An 18,871-nucleotide genomic window follows, 5' to 3' on the forward strand; every position below is an offset into this window, starting at 1 on the left:
AAATATTTCTGGATATTTATTCTTTTCTGCTTTTCTAAGGTGCTTTGATGGGACAGCCCAGGGATATGGAGCAAAAAGGGCATCGTTAAAAGACCATGAACACAAACATGAAGAAAGTGGTGGATGGAGCAGGCTTTGGGTCTCTTTGTCTCTGTTTTCTTCTTCCAGAAATTTCTAAGTGCTCTGTGCCTAATGGTGCATTCTTCCCTGGTGGCATTGCTGTAAGACAGTGGCTGCTCTTCAGCAGATGGTAATCTGGAAACAGAGGTGATCCACACACATTCCTGTGTGTAGGGCCACAGACACATCGTCTCATGTTTCTGAGACAGAAGCCCAGGCCGGCCGGAGCCTCTCCAGGCCTTTCGAGCTGCTTACTATTGGCTTTTCAGATGATGGGCAAAGCGGGCCCCTGAGAGTTGGGGCCTGGAAAGGTCGTGACCTCTGATGTTGGGCAAGCGGGTCCTTCAACTTCTGCCCTGCCACTTCCAGCTGTGGAAACTTGATGCGGAAAATGGGGCCTTTACTTGGAGTGAGCATTAGGGATCTGTGTTAATGGAGAAAGGGAAGGATGGGTATTGGATTGGCAGTTTTTGTCTTTTGTTTTTAGATTTCTTCTTGGTTAAAAATATATGTAAATATCTGTTGCCACAAACAGAACTTTGACTTCTCTTTCAAAGGGTCCCAGTGCTGATTTTTGTACATTTTCATGTCCCACAGTCTACCACATTTTGGACATTTCCACCTTTTCTCAACTCTGAGACAATGGGGGGCATTTATCACTGTCTGACATGATCTTATTTCTGTGTTTTTACATGGTTATCGTCTGTCTCTTGCCTTTACTGTACAAGAATAAAAATTCCATTAGGGCCAGAACCTTGGTCTGTCTCACAAGTGTTTCCACATTTGTGATGTGCTGGTGGCACTTGATATATATTTGTGGATGAAGGGAGGAGCGAGTTTTACTGTGCCTTGAATTCATTCTTTGCTCCTCTGCCTCTGCTATCAGCCTAATCTGCTGTCAGCCCATCCCTTCCTCGGTTGTCAGTGACCCCTTCTAAAAGGTATCCTTGTTATTGGCTTGTTTGTGGGCATTGCCACGGAAGGGGGGAGGCGCTACAGCATCTGAAAAGAAGGAAGCAGCTCCTGTGAGTTGGGGTGTGCTCTGGGTTCCATGAAGAGAGGGGGAATCTAGCCCCTGAGCTCCGTCACTTTTCGCCAGATGGGCTGTGTCCTGACTCAGCAACTTATCAGCAGAATAGCCCCCTGAGTGCACTGCCTAGGGGACCTGGAAGAATCTTAGCCGTGTGAAATGGGCATACACACCAGCAGAAATTTTTAGCAAACTGAAAAGAATATACCTGAGTGCTAACAGATCAAGATTCTGGTTTTTCAGAGAATTACGTCTGAAATTATTCCATCAGTACTATTTTGTTTGCAACACTGAATTCACTGATTCTAGCTAATGGTGGGTGATGGGGTGATACGTCAGATACCAAAACATCACAACTGAAGAATGTTTTAAAAATGATGTGGCCTTTGATGTACTTCAAGTATACATGGCAACTAGAACTAGAACCCCGTGTAGAAATCCTTCACGGGAAATGTTCTAATAAAGGGATTAAAATGATACTAACATTGATTATTTGCCTATGAATGGAAATTTCTAGGTAGAAATTTCTGAAAGCAGTTCTATGAAGTAGTTTAAGCAGTGCCCCCACTTACAATTTTTTGAGCACTTTCTTAACACGTGGTAAAACAGCAAAGATCAGTCAAGCTGTGTATTTTAACTAAGTGAAAGCCAAAATAAGGTGTCATTTCTAAAAATGAGATCTTTTTATTTCCTTCTTTTTCTACTTTGGCAATTGTTGGTATGACTCTGCTTTTTTTCCCCTTAAAATGGGATATTAAAAGTTAGATTATGGCTGCCAGATTTTTAAAAGTAATTTGAAACTAATGGAAGTTGATAGTTTAAATATTAACTCCTATCCATTGGGTGCCCTTTATATATATGTGAACACAATGTTTACTTATATACATGGGGTCATATATAACACTCCAGATATGCCCCCAAGGAGAGGACAAAAGAAATATCGAAGAGATTCCCTGAATCTTAACCTTTTTTATGTGGAAGTTGGATGTTGCTATGTACTTGTGTAATTAAGCCATTACAGCACAAAATTTTTTCTTGTAGTAACAACACTTGAATTGCATGAAATGTTATTGCTAAATTGATTTTCCAAAGTTTTGACCTACTGGCGTGCTAAGGTAAAAGCTGAGTACTTTAAGTTCTGCCAAGTGGGTTTCAAAGACCCTTACATGTAATTTAAAGTAAAAGAATATTTTCCTGCTTGGGCCACACACACTGACTATTCTCACAGAGATACGGATGTTGAGGTATATTTCTAAATTTTAAAACCCAAAAGTAATAAACAAATTTTACATTAAGTGAGTTTCCCTTTGAGCTTACTATGTATTTAAATTTATAGTGAGCTCTTCATTCAGGATTCATTTTTTTCCATGTTAATAGTAAGTTGATTTTCAGAGCATATTAGAAATTAAAACCTTATTCTCTTTTCTCTAAAAATGGATTTAATGGGAGTAATACTTAAATTTAAAAATCTAAACTATTTTAAGAATGTTCTTAGTGGTGAAAATTGGTATGGTAGCACATTGGGAGCAAGGGAAAATGTCTCATAAATACCTAATTTTAACAACTGTGGTTTTTAATAATGGTGAAAAATAATATGACTGTTAGAGGGAAACATTAAATACTCATGAAAATATGGACTTCTATTTGAGACATAATGAAAAATTGAAGTTCAGGGTCATAAAGTACAACTCTCAAAAGTATATAAAAACAATATTATTTCATGTGCTAGAATTAGAAAAATAAGATTTCTAATTAATTCTTAAATAAAAGAAAAGAAAAAATTATAGAATAGGACAAGAGAATGATTTGAATAGGAAAAGGAAGAAAAACAAAACAGGATAAGGAGGCCTGGCTAAAAGTCAGATAACTTGGCTTTAGCCTGGGTTCCATCCTTGTGGCTGTGTTTAGCAGCTAAGCCTCATTCTCCTCTGTGATAGGGAGTAATAATACCAGTTTCAGAGGGTATTGTGACGCTCAGATGAGATGATTCAGATACAGAGTGAGTAAGCTACTAACTCTTCATCTAGATGGAACAGAACATGTTTAATGTTAAGAGTGTATTATAACCCTAAAATACTCTCTCCCATTGGCACATAAGTTGGCCTAAAATCTAGATTAAAAGTCAACTGTAGAGTCTTATGCCTTGATTTGGTAGTGTTGAAAATTCTGACAAATAAGATAAAGAGTGGGCAAGTTAAACAGCTGTAGAAGAAATTGGAAGAAACTCAGTATTCAGACTGCATTCTGACTGGACATCTGCACCTTTGATAAACAGAGAGGTTTGTTCATCACGATGAAGGTGATAATGATGGTTAACATTCCCCGAGTTCATAGGGTTCACACATAGGCACTGTGAGCGCAGCATGGGCACAGTCTGATTTAATCCTCACTGCAGCCCCATGAGGAAAGTTCTATCATGAACCTACTGAAAGCTGAGGAAACTTCGGTGTAGCAAGGTTGAGCAGTTGTCCAGTATCCATGGTGGATGTTGGGGTCGAAGCCCCGGCAGGCTGGCTCTGGAGCCCTGCTCTTGACTAACATCAGCATCGTGATGGATTTGGGGGTGCTCAGGGTTATTTATGTTCTAGGGCACCCAAACCAAACATGGCCTTCTCAGTCTGAATAGTATAATTCCATCATTGAATTTATTGTTTCTCTTATCTCTTCTTTTGCTTTTTTTCAGAAGCATAGTTTTGACAAACTGTGGTTAGTATGTGTGTAAGGAAGAGGCTATAACTGCTTAAACTTATTTTGTTTCCCTGAGTATCCAATACTATTATTGTCTTAGCATCTGTTTTTTTTTTCTTTCTGTTGCTCACTGAACTGTAGTCTGATGACAAGGTATATCCAAATAAGGATAGCATTTTCCTTCTTGTTGAAAATTGGTGGTGGTTGACAACATGAGGAGTATATGCAGTGCTAATAATGTGACCAATTTCCTAGCTCAGAGATGATACATTAAAGTGACCTAGAAGGAAGGAATTAACATGGAAATCAAGCCCTTTAGTAGTTTAAGAATGAATTTATACTTAGATTATATAAACTCATATATGCTCCTATCTCCGCTAGAAAAAGAAACACGTAAGGCAATAAGACGCAAATAGTGAATTAGTGGAATAATGATGGTTTGGCAGGTGAAAATAACAGAGGAAGATGAGAGGACCGCTCCTTAGAAATGGAGACAGTCCCCCTTCCCTTTGGGGGATGATAGGACAGTGTCTGGAAGCAGAAGGAAGAGGAGACCCTCCTTAAACAAATCTGGCCAGACTTTATCATGCTCACCTCTGACTTTGATCTCCAGGGCAAGAAGCACTCCTATTAAAGTGGGAACTTCGGTTTTTTTGAGTAATTAGGAGACAGAAAAACATGTTCCATGGTGGAGCCTCCAGGTCTAATTACCTGCAACCTAGTTGTACCTTGATGGCAAGAAGCGAGCCACCAAGGGCATTGACAGTGAGTTGCTGAATTCCTTGTAAGACACAGAAAGCCTGTTAGGAAACTAGCTCCTAACAGGAAAATGTCTCTGAGTCAACAACAAAAAGACTTAGTAGTATGGAAGAGAGATTTATAGGGAAATGAAGACTGGACTTGAAAAAGTGGTGAAACTGTTGGAGCACCCTTTCAGTTGGAGGCGCTCTTGGCTGCCATGTTGCTCCGGTGTCACTGCCCCCTTTCCCAGAAGATTGTAGCCAGATACATGTTATCCCCATGTGGCCCTTAAGCTCTGTGAAAGAAGATATTATTCATACCCCCACATACCCCACCCTGGTTTTCAAGTCTCTGTCAACATAGGGCATCTAATCCATTGCATGAGGGGCTCTGGATGTAGTTTTGAAGTTGGCTCGGAGATATCCACTGGGAAGCATGCTTGTCTAGGCAATTGCTTGGAAGAAATAAAGACCCTTTCTAAAATCCCTCTCCTTGCCTCCTTCATTCCCACTGGGAATAAATAGAGGAGGAGAAAGAGAATATGTGAGGATACTGATGGTGATCATTTTTTTTCCCTTTTAAAACTGGCATTTTAAAAGTTCTTCCCTAGGAGAGTAGTTGTTCATCAAGAAAAAGAAAAGGGAACATGACAAAGACAAGAAGCTTAGATTTTCATACTCCTCGTTTCATGTAAACAAAGGGCCTCTTCCCTGTTGGTAAATTTGAAAAACCAGATGTAAACCAGAATGGTTGCATTCTGAAGCTTAATACACTAAGAAAACAAGTCCTCGATAAAATTTTCTCTAAGAAGCAAGAGATGATTAACTGTGTTCAGAGGGTCTTCAGTTTGTGACTTTTTCCTTAGAAAATGGGGAAATGTGAGTTATTAATGCAAGCTAACGGTGCATTTCTGAACCATGTTATTTTCTGAAATAGTACTGCACCACTCTTTTTTTTTTAAAATCCTATTCTGGTAAATGTAGGTTTTCCTGAAAAAAAAAAATAGAAGCATACAAAAGGGAAAATCTCCAAGCAGGCAAGGAAAAAAAATAGGGATCACTTTTGAAAACTGTTCTTGTTCAAATGTGATCATATTCATGTGACCCTCCGAAATTTAATGGAAGGTGATTTTTCACTTTCAAAAGGGGCTTTGGACCAAGCTACCCCTCCAAGTTTACTTCCTAGGATGGCTCTGGCTAGTGTGTTCTTGAAATCAAAGTGAGACCCTGTCTCCTTGTCAGTAACAGGATCTATACAGCTTTTCAGGATGATGTTGGTTCTTGAATTAGCAGTTGGTACCTACTTTTGTGTATCTGATCACTAATACGTAGAACATCCATGTAACTTGTTGAAAAACAAAACACAAAATTTTGTTTAAATCAGTCATTTGGTATCCTAAAACCGGTTGTGTATAAATTTCAACTATTTTTTAAATGAATTAAATCAAACTGACTAGTGTCAGTTACAGAGCAAAGAGAAGAAAAATGTAATAGGTTAAGTAAAGGAATGTATGTTTTCTGCATGTCATCCTGGTAGGAAAATTTCCCAGAGTTCACCACCCTTCCAATACTACTGTGGGTAAGTTGTTAACTCTTTAAAATTCTACTTCTAAGGATATTTGTCATCATCAGAGGTAACCTTTTCTCTTGCTTCAGATGTGTTAAGTCTTTACACTTATTAATTCTTTTATGTAGTGTTTGTAGTTTGTAGAAGGAAATTGATTTTCTTGTAATGGGAAAATCATCGCTCCTATTATGACATAAAACTTTAATTTGATGTCTCCTTTGCTGACCCAAGCTAATTACAACAAAAACATGTTAACAAAGTGAGTAAAGTTCCTTCTTTCATGCATCAATTTTACTACTCAGGCCTGCCCCAGAAAGTCTTAAATGAAGGTGCTGCTCTATTACCCTGGGACGTGTGTGTGTGTGTGTGTGTGTGTGTGTGTAACCACTTTGACAGGTTGTGAAATATTGATGCTCAGGGTGGAAACCTGAACTCCTCAGATCATCAGTTTCTAAGGAGCAAAAAAAATATTAAAGAGGGTTATCGGTAATGGTCAGAACACACAACTGAAAACATGGACATAGCTTCCTCTTTAATTTGGACAGATTGGAATGCACTCCCTCAAAATCAAACGGAAATAGTAAAATCTAAAAACTTTTATTAGTACCAAGCTCAGCTGCACCTGGCTTCCCTAATTGCCTTCAACTGAGTCATTACTAGGGAGGCAAGATGTTTAGCCACCAACAGCCCTTATTAATATATAATAGGAATTTACTTGTAAAACAGAATTATTGGGATGGCATGATGTCATAAAAACAGAGTGCTGACATTTTAGATAGTTTTATATAGGAATGTTGAATTACAATTTAGGAGTGGAATATTCCTTTGGTAATTAATCACAATTTGGTGTGGCCTCAGTATATGGTAGGCAAGTGGATACAGAGAATTCATGATTGTAATGGACTTCCATTAAAGGCTGTGTTTGTGCAAATGCATGTCAGTCTCATGAATTATCTATGGGAAGAAAAAAATCTCTAGTAGTTTGCAGATGTGCAAAAAATGGACCATAGCAGGTGTAAATGAAATGTTTTAGCAAGACTGCTTCCCTGATTTCTGTGTTTAAAAAAAAAAAGTCAAAGCCTTACAATTATAAAAGTGCTTGCAAATTTTCCTCTTGGTCTCAATGATGCAAGAAATGGAGTACATTAGTTTTGCTGAACCTCAGACTTAGGTTCTGTCAAAATGACTCTGTGATTAATGGGTGCAGACTTTTACCTGCCCCATAAATACAGCATGCCTTGATTACTGGGCTCCATTTGCAGAGCCAATAGTTAACATGATGTCAACACTTCCATTGTAAACCCTGTTTTTGGAGGGGTTTATAACTTGCTCATAAAAAGTCACTCGGGATGACACTTTGAATATGAGGTCTTAGTCCTGGGGGACGAAGATATTTAAAGGAAAAGATTTAAGTGTTCCATTTACCTATTTGTAGTTCTATGAAGCCCTAAGCTGCATATAAAAAATTCCAGTTTTACATACTTTAAAGAGAAAATATTTAAATAATAAAGAGGGTTTCTTAGTGCTCACTTTGTTCAGTTTTGTCCTAAAGAAGTACTCTAGGTGTTGGAACACTTATTTTAAACCAGAAGGGAACATTTTATATGTGGTTATGATGCATTTTAGAAGACACTTAAAAAATCATTCAGTACTAACGTCTTTGGGATTTTATACCAGTTAGCCACATAAATTCATGTTGTAGGTCAAAATCCATAAGGACTCTAAGACAAAGCTTGAAACACGCAAGCCTTGTGAAGTATCATATGAAGTGGGCCACTGTGGGTAAGAGGACCAACATCTTTTCTGAATTAGAACGTAAATTTTCTCTTGTTTTGAAATGAGAGGCCAGCTCTTCTTCACCTGGTGAGGCATGGTCCTCCAGGACAGTGCTTCTCCAACATCGTGGGGGTGAGGGACTGGAGTCACCCTCAGGATTCGGGAATTTCATATGTCAGGGAAGGACTAAAGGAGTCCTCCTCGTGAGAGCAAAGGCCAGGAAGCCAGGATTCACTTTCTTGGAATCTGGGTGTGGAGGGGGTGGGAGGCTGTGGTTAGAACCCAAACTTTTAAAGTGGGTGTTGAACCTGCCACAGTTTGCTTGACTTGCTGAATAGCTTAATTTAAAAAGTCATCTCACAGTGCTTTGTGATGGATTCCAAAGCCACTAGTTGGTCTGACTGGAAAGATTTTTTTTCTTATAGTTTTGGTCTGTTGAGAGGATGAGGAGGTTTGATTGTGCCATAAAATCGGTAAAGGAAGATCCTTTTTAAATCCACAGTGATGGGTGAATTTTAGGTTTTTTCCTCCTTTTCTCCCATCTCCTCATCCTCCTTCCCTCCCTCCCTTTCTGCAGCCATTTCTCCCTACTTTGCTTCCATTGGAAAGTAGGATGTTACGTTTGACAGCAGTAACAAACCATGGAAGGGAAGAAGGGGAAAGAGCCCCTCCCGAATCTTCAGCTGACTGCAGAAAGGGTTGAAGGTGATGGTTACAAGACTGGCATATATTTCAAAGCTCTTTGTACTGAAATATTTATCAAAATACACACATAATTGTTTTCTGCCCTCATTCAATCATCCTGGGAAAGAACAAACTTTTCTTTATATTGTTAGACTTGTTACCATAAAATGTAAATGGTAGAAGCAATACCTATAATTCTCAGGTTGACAGGCATTAGACTGACCAATTTGCTTGAGTAATCATGCAGGGCCCTGAATGAAGGTGTGGGGCCAGTGGACAAGCCTTATTTCTTTGAATAACAGCTCACGTAAAGAGCTTCAGAAACATCCCCGATGGCCCGAAGGTTAAGGCAGCAGTAGCATTAATTGGCACCATGATAAAAAGTTTGTAGTGCTGAAGTTTGAAAAATGAAAAAGAATACAGTGCCCTTGGTGCTTTACGTCCTATATATTTTAATCCTCACAACAACCTGATGAAGTAAATGGTTTATTCTGCCCCTCCAGCTTTGGATAGTGAGCCTTAGAAGGCTTTCTTACCTTTTCTGAGATCACGTAGCTTCTGAGCTGTGAGAGAGGAGCCTTGATGGGCAGCTGGTTGGACAGAGATGCTGCCAACTTTCACTTGGGAGAGGATTAGAGAATAGAGACGAGGTGCAGAGGAAGGAGCATGTGATGCTTCCAATCTTGAACATGCTGAAGGCTAGGGGGTCACCAAGGATACAGGTCTGATGGGCAGGTGAAGCCAGAGAAAGAGATTTGAGAGCCATTACTGTACAGATATTAACTAAGACCACTGAGGAGGAGAGAAGGTGTCGAGTGAGAAGAGACATAGGAAGACCCTCTAGGAAAAGGATGCTCCAAGTTACAGAAAGAGGAGCCTGCCCAAGAACAAAAGGAATGGCCCAAGGTGGGAGAACAGTGGTACTGTGGTCTGAATATTTGTGGCCCCCAAGTTCATGGCTTGAAATCCTAACCCCCAGGGAGATGGTATTATTTAGGAGGTGATGAGGTCACGAGGGTGGAGCCCTCATGAATGAGATTAGTGCCCTTATAAATGAGGCCTCAGGCAGGGGGTAGGGTATAGCTCAGTGGTAGAGCATGTTGGCTTGCTTTGTCTTCTTCCAGTTACCATTTGTCTGCATATGTCATTATCATAAGGAGGAAGCATCCTGTTCCAAGCCTACTGAGGAGTGGGAACACTCAGCTTAGTGTCCCCAAAACCTCAACAGGACTTGGCCACATTCCAGCTGTGTCGTCTGCTGCCCTAAGGGCAAAGGAATGCAAAGCATGCTCTGGCTCTGCAGCCACTTCTCCTGGTGCTGTTCTCCACTGGGTCTTCTTACCCTTCCCCTAGATTTACTAACTTACTCGATTTCTTCTAAGAAACCTTGCTAACCTCCCCTCATTAAAAGATCACTTGTCTGATCCATGGTGCTCACTATGGTTTGTAAATGGATGTTGTAGTCAATAAACATCGCTAACATCACACAGGGTGTCATGATGAGGTTATATATAAGGAGCTAAGTGTTTAAAACAAGGCTAGCCACATAGTATAATTAAATAATTCTTTAAAAAAAATTTTTTTTACAGAGGTATCAAGGATTGAACCCAGTGCTGAGCATGCTCTCTACCACTGAGCTAGACCCACACTCCCTAAATATTTCTTATTTGAGATAAGACCCACGCTTCTCCTTAGAGAGGAGCCAAGTTCTTGAGTCTTTACTCAGTCCATCAACAAGCCTTTATTGATTTCCTTGTGAGCTGTTGTCTTTGGAATTATTTTAATATTTGCTAACCCAGGGATAAACCCTCAAGTGATTTTTTTTCTTTGGAGACTTGCTACTTCCATGATTTCTCATAATGATGATACCAGTATTTTATTTTGCTCCCCTTTTTCAGTAGTTTTCAATATTTCTCATTGCTGTCTACCAGTGTCACAGAGAAATGGGGATGAAGGTGTATTTTGAACTGTGCGTTAGGTGTGATAAAAATGGAAGCAGGAGGCTGTCTGGTGTGATGGTGTATGCTGTCATGGGATTCAGCTGTCAGAGCCCAAGTTAGGCCAGTCTCTTCAATTATCTGCATCTTAGACTTCTTAACCAAAAAGAAAAGAAGTGGAACTTCATGGTATCTCAGGTCTCTACCAGTTTGAAAGGTCTGTTATTCTAGAAACCAGGCAGATCTATCGACGGCTTTTTGTCCCTACAATTCATGAGTAATTCCACGGGCTCAAGTATCTATGTTCAAAATAGGTGGGGAGGCAAGACTTCCTGCTACTACTCAGCTGATCTCCTGAGACAAGTTCTCTTCTTGTCTAGTACTTCACACTTACCAAAAAAATTTTTATTATTGTCTAGTGGTTCAAAGAAAATGCATAGGAGTATAGCTTCTGGATTCACTGTAAACAAATTTAGATTTCTTCCTTGTGTCACCGAAATTCAGGCTCTGCTGTGACATCAAGGTTAAAAAAAAACCCAAGTAGATCTTTTTCATTGTATATTCCATGACAGGTGTCCCTCTCTCCACAAGCCTAACACTCAAAGGTTGGTTGCATAAATAACCTGATAGTAATGGAATCTTAAATTCACAAAATAACTTTGCCTTTTGAGTAGCATTGCAGCTTGCTCACCACAAGAGGGCAGCACAGGTGACTGAATGAAGGAAAGACCTGCAGAAATAATGTTTGCTGTTTGGAAGGCTAGTTTCCAATTTACAAAATGTCTGTGTATATATGTGTGATGGTCTCAGTGGTTCTCTGTTATAGCTAAAACAGGCATAATTATTCCCATTTTATAGATGGAGAAACTAAAGCTAGAAAGGCTTAAAGATGACTTGCTTACAGCTACACAGCTAATAAATGCCATCCAGCTCTTCATACCTGAATCTAGGTCTCTTTCCATCACACCACCCTGCCCATAAATGGTTGATTTCATCGTTCCAGTGACCTCCTATTAGTAAAGCTGGGAGGCTGTACAAAAGCTGGAAAACCATCTGTTCTAAGGCACCGGCTCTCCAATTTTTTCATGTGATGCAGCATCTTGTGAAAACTTTCCAGACCCCCTTTGTGTCCCTCTGTTCCAGAAAGATGGGAAAGGCTATGGATGTTTGCCTCGTAAGTATCCCCATGAACAGCCAGCACTGAAGTTTCAGTTATTTTGATCTGTATCATATAGTGGGTCTTAGATAGGAGGAGGAGAGGATAACAAGAGAGGTCAAAGTGAAGGAGAAACCGGACTGGGATGTACAGAATCCAGATGACTACTTCAGTTTCCATGGTGAACTTGGAAACTCCCCGTGGGCTCCCAGAGCTCCACCACTTTGAGTAGTTTCAAAGGAGACTGCAGAACACAGTAGAGGCACAAGCAAGGCTGAGTCAGAACTGAATGAACAACCCCACGATTGAACTCCCAGATCAAGTTCCCAAATTCCAAGACCTGGCACTGGAGTGCCTGCCACAGTCACACAAGTGGTCACTTTTCTGGATGACTTACATAACAGAATTTATTCTAAAGGGATTTTACCACCCTGTTTTTTTTGTAGTTAGAGTGATTCTATCAGGTAATTAATTTTAAGTGCTTTTATTCATTTGTTGGGAAAAATAAAAGGCTCAAGCAGCAGCCTGTGGTTATACCAGTTGCCCAATGATTCATGAATTCAGATTGAAAACCGGAGTAGGTACAATCAATATGTGAAAAATAGGTGCTGCCTAATTGCCTTTTAAATCAGTAAAATAATTAAACCTTTTATAGTCTGGCCAATTAATGTTTGCACATCTGTATGGTTGGCTTAATAAGAAAAATGCTTGGGAAAGATAAAATTACAATACCAAAAGCAACTAATAGTTGAAAAAAATTTCCGAGTGCAGTTGATTAATTATCCTCCTCTGTTTCTCGTAAGAGACTAAACATTTAGTAAATCCGTAGGGTTCCAGTTTAGTCAGCATTCCCATTGTAAAGTGCTTGTGTGATAATTTTTCATTCATCATTTTCTTAGATTCCATTGTGAGTGTCATTGTTGTGTTTAGTAAAAGAATACAAATATTTATTTTAAACGTTTCTTTAAACAGATTCTTGGTGGAGGGCAGAGCTCACTAATGCTCTGCAGCTGGGTTTTGGGCTTTAAAATTGGTTGTCGTCTGTGTACTAAGTCCTCTGCAAATAGTCAGCCGCCAAGAGCAAAATCCCACTTGACAAGAAGTTTCTAGATATGGATTTATGCAATAGGATGTAATGTTTACTTTGGACCTGCTATGATCTACCTGGGAATTTTTTCCTATTATACGTTTATTTAAAAAGCTCAAAATACATATTTGCCCAATGTTTTCTTATGGAAACATCTGTGTAAGGCATCTTTAACTTATTCATTTCCAAAAGGAAATTCTTAAAAGGCAGAAAGCAGCAATGGTGTAAGCAAATCAGAGAAGAGCTATGAACATAATACATTTAGAACTCACACTCCAAATTGTGGCTGAATTTTGTTATCCTAAGGAGCATTCAGTATCTGCATCTCATTCTGTTCTTCTGAAATTAAACATTTGATCCTTCTTTTTAGCAAAGCATGTCAGGGGAGGAGTTGGGTACTGGCTTTTTTTTTTTTTTTCCCTCCTTTTTCTTTCTGTTTAGCCTGCATTGAACCTTTGGCCTTACCCCAAGTGTATGGGTGGTATATGGTTTAAAATTGATATATTAATGTTGAATTTTTATTGTCACAGTTTCTGTTCGTGCTCCTTTCAAACCTTTCATTTATTTGTTTCTGAACCTTGGATATCTCATAAAAATGTCACCATTGTGGTTGAACATTAAGCACCTTCCCATTTTGCCCTGGGCCGTTGAAATAAATTTGGACCAGGTGCTCTGCTCATAATGGAGCCCCTTGAAGTGCCCTGATAATGAGCCGGGAGCGGAAGCTGTCAGCCTTCAGCTGGCTTGAAGAATGCAATTAGAGCAGTTTTAATACTGCGGAGGGACCCCATCCAATCAAGGCCATTTGAGTGAAACCAAGTCTAGAATCCTAAACACGTACTTTCGAGCCTGTGAGCTTTGTCTCTGCACTGAGAGTGGGGAAAAGGCATTCCTCCACAATGGATCCGTTTTGAGTCAAAGAGAAAAAAGTGCTCTGAATGCCAGTGGATGCTCTCATATCTCTTGTTATGTTATTGTGATCTTATTTATATTATTTGTGATCTGATGTCACTGTGATCAAGGTAGCTAGTGTCAAATTCAGTTTCAAATCAATCAAAGACTTAGCAAGACCACTTAGCGCAACTTTTTTTTTTACTACCAAAAAAAATGCATTCACCTAAATATCCATTAATACAGGGAGTGCGTAAATAAAGTCTGTTCGCTCTAGGAAACCATTAAAAAGAACAGCGTTTTCTATTACATGTTGTTGAGTAAAATGAGTCATTTATAGAACCGTTATGTACACTATGATCCTGTTTTGGGTGGGGAGGAACCAACTAACTACAATACACATTTATAAGTACGTAGTGGAGGTTTAGAATAACACACTCCAAATCGTTAATGGTAACATTAAGGGAAAGTGGGGATGGGAGTAGGTTTTTTACTTTCTCTATACATCTGTGTATTTTAAAATTATTTTCTCATTTATTTAACCATAATTTTTTTTATGTTCTTGGAGTAGGTCAGCTCACTCTCCAGCTAATGACTTAGTGTAAGTAAATGAATGGCTTCTGTGGGGCAGGAGGAATAGGGAGGAAACCTCAATCCTGTTACTGCCTGAGATGCTGGGATGTAGTGGCGAGAGGACGTTTTCACCAAGTGAAAGCTTTCCACTTGTCATTTCAGATAATCCTTCCAGCAGCCTTACTCCACAGATACTCACAAACAGCTGGGGACACCCAGGTTTGGAGAGATTCAGTGATTTACCAGGTTACAAAGTGAGGTATCAGAATCTGAAGCCAGATCAGCTCAGCTCCAAAGACTATGCCCTTAATCCCCCTCTCTCCTCCCTATTGGGCTTCTGAGTAGATTTCTTTAAAAGCAGGTTTTATTTTCCGGGTCACATTATCCTTTCATCCTGGATTTCTTTCCAGAAAATGAGGACATAATTCAGGAGTAGTTGTTATTATTGTTAATGACATTTCTTAGAAATGATTGGACCAGCCATTAAAAAGTCTCATTCCGGACCCAGGGGATTCACAGTGGATCCTCCAGTGAGTGGAGTAGCCTTTCTCCTAAATTGAGGCTGTGTTTAGTAATGTCAGCTCAATTTCAGTTGAAAAATAATTTCACACAGTGGGCAAGGTGGGGGATGTTCTCATTAATAAGAAATAGTATGCAAAATTGAAAGATCCCAGTTATTATGAAGATATTCTTGTATAAACTCCTGATTATTGAACAATAGCTTCTTCTAACAGCTCATTTCTTTTACTATATTTAATAAGCCATGAATCTTTTTTACTTCATAAAAATATGAAACTTATTCCCTAGACTAGCAATCTCTCTCTTTTCTTTTTGATGTATGTGTTTTTGTTTATTTTAAGCCATACAGATTTGTTTCTTGGACCTTCTTTAGCTTGGATTTCTGCTTCATGTGAGATACTCCTTCCTGTTGGCCTTTTAAAGTATTATGCCTAATATTAAAAATCCCATTTCAGTTTTCAGCTCTATTCCACAACTCAAACTTTGGAATTATTCCTGTGAAAAAAATAATTACTCAGAGACAGAAAGTAGACTGGCAGTTGCCAGGGGCCGGAGGTGGGGGGCGGCAGGGAAGGGAGTTACTATTTAATGGCTGTAGAGTTTCAGTTTACAAGATGAAAAGAGTTCTGGAGACAGATGGTGATGATGGTGGTACAGCACTAGGAATGTATTTAATACCACTGAACTGTACACTTAAGATGGTGAAGACAATAAATTTTATGCTGTGTATTTTACCACAATTTTAAAAATTGGAGGAAAATTTACTAAATTTAGCCACAAGTGTACCTCATTTCAGTGACCTGAATGAACATTTAATGGTCCTTCTTGTGACATGACACTGACCTGTTAACTTATCTGGGGCAAAGTAATGTATTTGGGCCTAATAATTTAAACATCCTGTCCCAGAAGCCTGGAAGAAATAGCAAGGCATAGGTAAATGTGAGGTGTTTTGAAATTTTGCAGTGACTCTTGAATGTACTGTCACTTACCTATATTTTTATAAAGCATGAGAAAGTGACGGAATGCACTGGACAGGGAAAGCGTCACCTCTGACCTTTTAACTGAATGAAGGAAGCTCTTCTTTATAAGCATCTACCCCAGCTTAAATGATTGTGTTTATGTAGCATTTGGGTTCCTTTTTCATTGACAGTTTCTTTCCAGTTATGCTGATTTTATTATAGTTTGCTTCTTAACAACCCCTTTGACCATGTAGTCATGAAGTTGTCTTTGAATCTGCACTCCCTTTGCAGCAAAGAATTCACAAATCCAGGGGCTTCTGTGCATGGAAGGTCAGCTACCTTGAAACCAGCCACAACAGAGTGGGTTATCCCTCTTGGGGTGGCAGCCAGCGATCCTGGGCAGGGAAAATGATGCAGATGTAAAGTCAGGGACATAAACAGGTGTCTTTAATGTGACGAGGGCTGAGGATTCGGTATTCCTCAAAAGGGAGGACGCCTTGATGGTTTCAGGTGCATTTGGTAAAATTGTGGGTGGTGAGAGACCATTTTAGGGCAGCCATGAAGAGAAAAATGGATATGAAGTGAAAATAAAACAAAATGGAAAAATTCAAGCTCAAAGAGTCAGGTGGGGAAAACGTGGTCGGTACTTGATTTGCAGACCGTGGGTGTTCCTGTGTTGGGGTGGGGGCAGCCTAGAGTCACCACGCTGTGATGCAGGTCTGAGGACTGATCCTCTGACTGGGCAGTGACCGAAGATATGAAATAGTCCTACTAAGAGCAGCCCTGGCTGTGGTGGGTGGGAAGTCGGAGACCGCGTCTCCAGCGAGGCTCTGGCAGTGCCAGCTCTGTGTGTATAACCTTTCTAGGTATTGGTTGCTCATTTTAAAACTTCGAGGATTCGGCAGATCCTCTCCAACTCTAATGCGTGAACTCTAGAAAACAGTAGTAGTGTGTTTGACTGTGAAAGAAAGACTGCGGGCTACATTTCCCCCTACTCACACCTACAGATTGTGCTCATTATAAAAGTCACATATCTCTGTGCTGGGGCAGAGCTAGAGTTTCTTTTTCCCTGAGGTTGGGAATGAATAGGGGACAAGGTGAGAGAGGTTGTCTGTTTTTCCTAAATATAATTTTTTTCTATCATTCACACAATATAAAATCTCAGTTTTAGCTTAAAAAAAAAGTACCCAGAGAAAAGTCTGAAAGATATGTACATGTGTATAAACTAGTTTTTACAAACATACGGTTACCAAAGGGAAAAAGAAGTAGGGGAGGGATAAATTGGGGGTATAGGATTAACAGATACACACCACTATATATAAAATATATAAGCAACAAGGATTTACTGTACAACACAGGGAACAATATTCAGTATCTTGCAATAACCTATAATGGAAGATAGTATGAAAAAAATATATATATATAACTGAATCACTATGCTGTACACCTGAAACTAACACAATATTTATTGTAAGTCACGTATCCTTCAATTTAAACAAATAAAATAGTTTTTAAAAATTAAAATCATAATACATGCACATGATAAAAAAATTTTTAACAATAAGTTCATCCTCTTCTGGTCCCCTAACTAAATCTCAACTTTTTGAAACAGCCATTGTTAAGTGTTTATTTCTAAAATGTTAACCATAAGTTTTTTGAGGAGTGGAAGGGGGCTGAATGATGGGTGATTTATATGGAATTTTTTTGGTTTCTAATTTCTGCAATTATTTCTAGGCTTTTTTTTAAGTTTTATGCAGAAATTTGTATGCTTGGTTATATTGATTTCAGAGGTGAAGGAACGCCAATTTATACTAAATACCTGACTTGAGAAGTTGTTTTGTGCTATTTAAGCACGGAGTTGCACAAAGTCATATCTGTAAGGAAATATGCCAACAGTTATTTTGAATGAACTTAATTCTTCAGCTTGAACAGATTAAATTCTATGGGGGGCTCATGCCATTTCTTTAATTGCATTAATTGTTTATTGCATACTACCACGCATACACTGCAGTTGGTCTGGGGGAAGTTGATTATAGCAGTTTGTTTCAAGTCAGTTTTACACCCTGGGCGGACAACACTATCACACTTTCTCACTGAAATGAAAGAGCCAGGCTTGTGCTCCGGGCAGTTACAACAGATGCGGGGTTAAGGTGCAAACTGTGTTTGAAGTGTACCCACCCTATTTGTAGTAGGATCCAGCTTATACAAACAATATGTATCCCTTCATGCATCTCCCTGGAAGTTCTTCATTTGGGCAGATTTTAGAATTGAAAACATGCTTAATCCAAGTACTGTGTTTTCTCGTAGATTCAGATGGTGTTAAACCTGCAGGATCAGTAGCTTCTTCTTTAACATTTTCCATCTTCTGACAAGAAAAAAAGTCGAAATCAGGTCCTTTTTTATTGTTAGTCATTTTGTTCCATATTTTTGGAATAAGAAACACCAGGAACATATTAAGTATGGGATCCCTCAGGACACTGTGCCCTGTGAGCAGCTGGACCAGCCCCTCTCCTTCTGAACCGAGGCAGTCAGGATGCAAATCGAAAGCAGCTTCCTCTGCAGATTTGTGCTTTTTCTGGTTACAGACCTGCCCTTCCATGTTGCCTGTTTTTGTAAAACTAAGCATATTTTTGTCATCTCCTCCAAACCCTTTAATCAGCTGTAAGTGCTGTCACTGGATGGAAAGTCCATCTGTGGGTCTGTATGTGGGTGGCAAATGGTCAATGAAAGGTTCAGCAGAAATATTGGCAGGTTAGAAGTTGGGTGAAACATACTTTCATGGTGGGAAGAAACATTTGTGTATTGATATATTTATTTAAAAATCAGAACCTTTCCAAATGGTCCCATGAGAAAGAAAAGTGAAAGTTTCATTGTGAACATTTATTTGGGAGGAGGATTAAAGATTCTTTTGAGGACAGTTGAAGCGAGATTTTTTGGAAAAATTTGAATTTAGCACTTAAATTGTAGCATCTTCCTGATGTTATGATTGACAGAGGTGTCTCAGCTAAAGGTATTATATTTGTCCTGGTCTGTAAAAGCTGCAAAGAAATGCTGTGAACTGAACTCCTCTCGAACATTTAGAGGGGCTTTCCTGCACTTTGTAAAACGCTCAGGATCTCTTTGGGTGCCATACCTTTCTTGTGC

General features: G+C 39.3%; 1 protein-coding gene across 12 annotated transcripts in view; it reads left to right on the top strand.

Annotated features, from left to right (window-relative positions):
• The window catches only part of JAZF1 (JAZF zinc finger 1), a 461,275-nt gene that overhangs the window by 241,408 nt on the left and 200,996 nt on the right, over nt 1-18,871 (top strand). Inside the window, exon 1 of one of the 12 annotated variants that reach the window (XM_072964772.1) lies at nt 7,883-7,927. The exons of the other annotated variants lie outside the window; for them this stretch is intronic. Within the exon in view, the coding sequence (XP_072820873.1) occupies nt 7,909-7,927 (19 nt within the window). The 5' untranslated portion in view covers nt 7,883-7,908. Of the gene's footprint in view, nt 1-7,882; nt 7,928-18,871 lie in introns of those variants that run through there. 12 annotated transcript variants of the gene reach the window in all.

The sequence above is a fragment of the Vicugna pacos genome, chromosome 7 (assembly GCF_048564905.1).
Source record: "Vicugna pacos chromosome 7, VicPac4, whole genome shotgun sequence".
NCBI lineage: Eukaryota > Metazoa > Chordata > Mammalia > Artiodactyla > Camelidae > Vicugna > Vicugna pacos.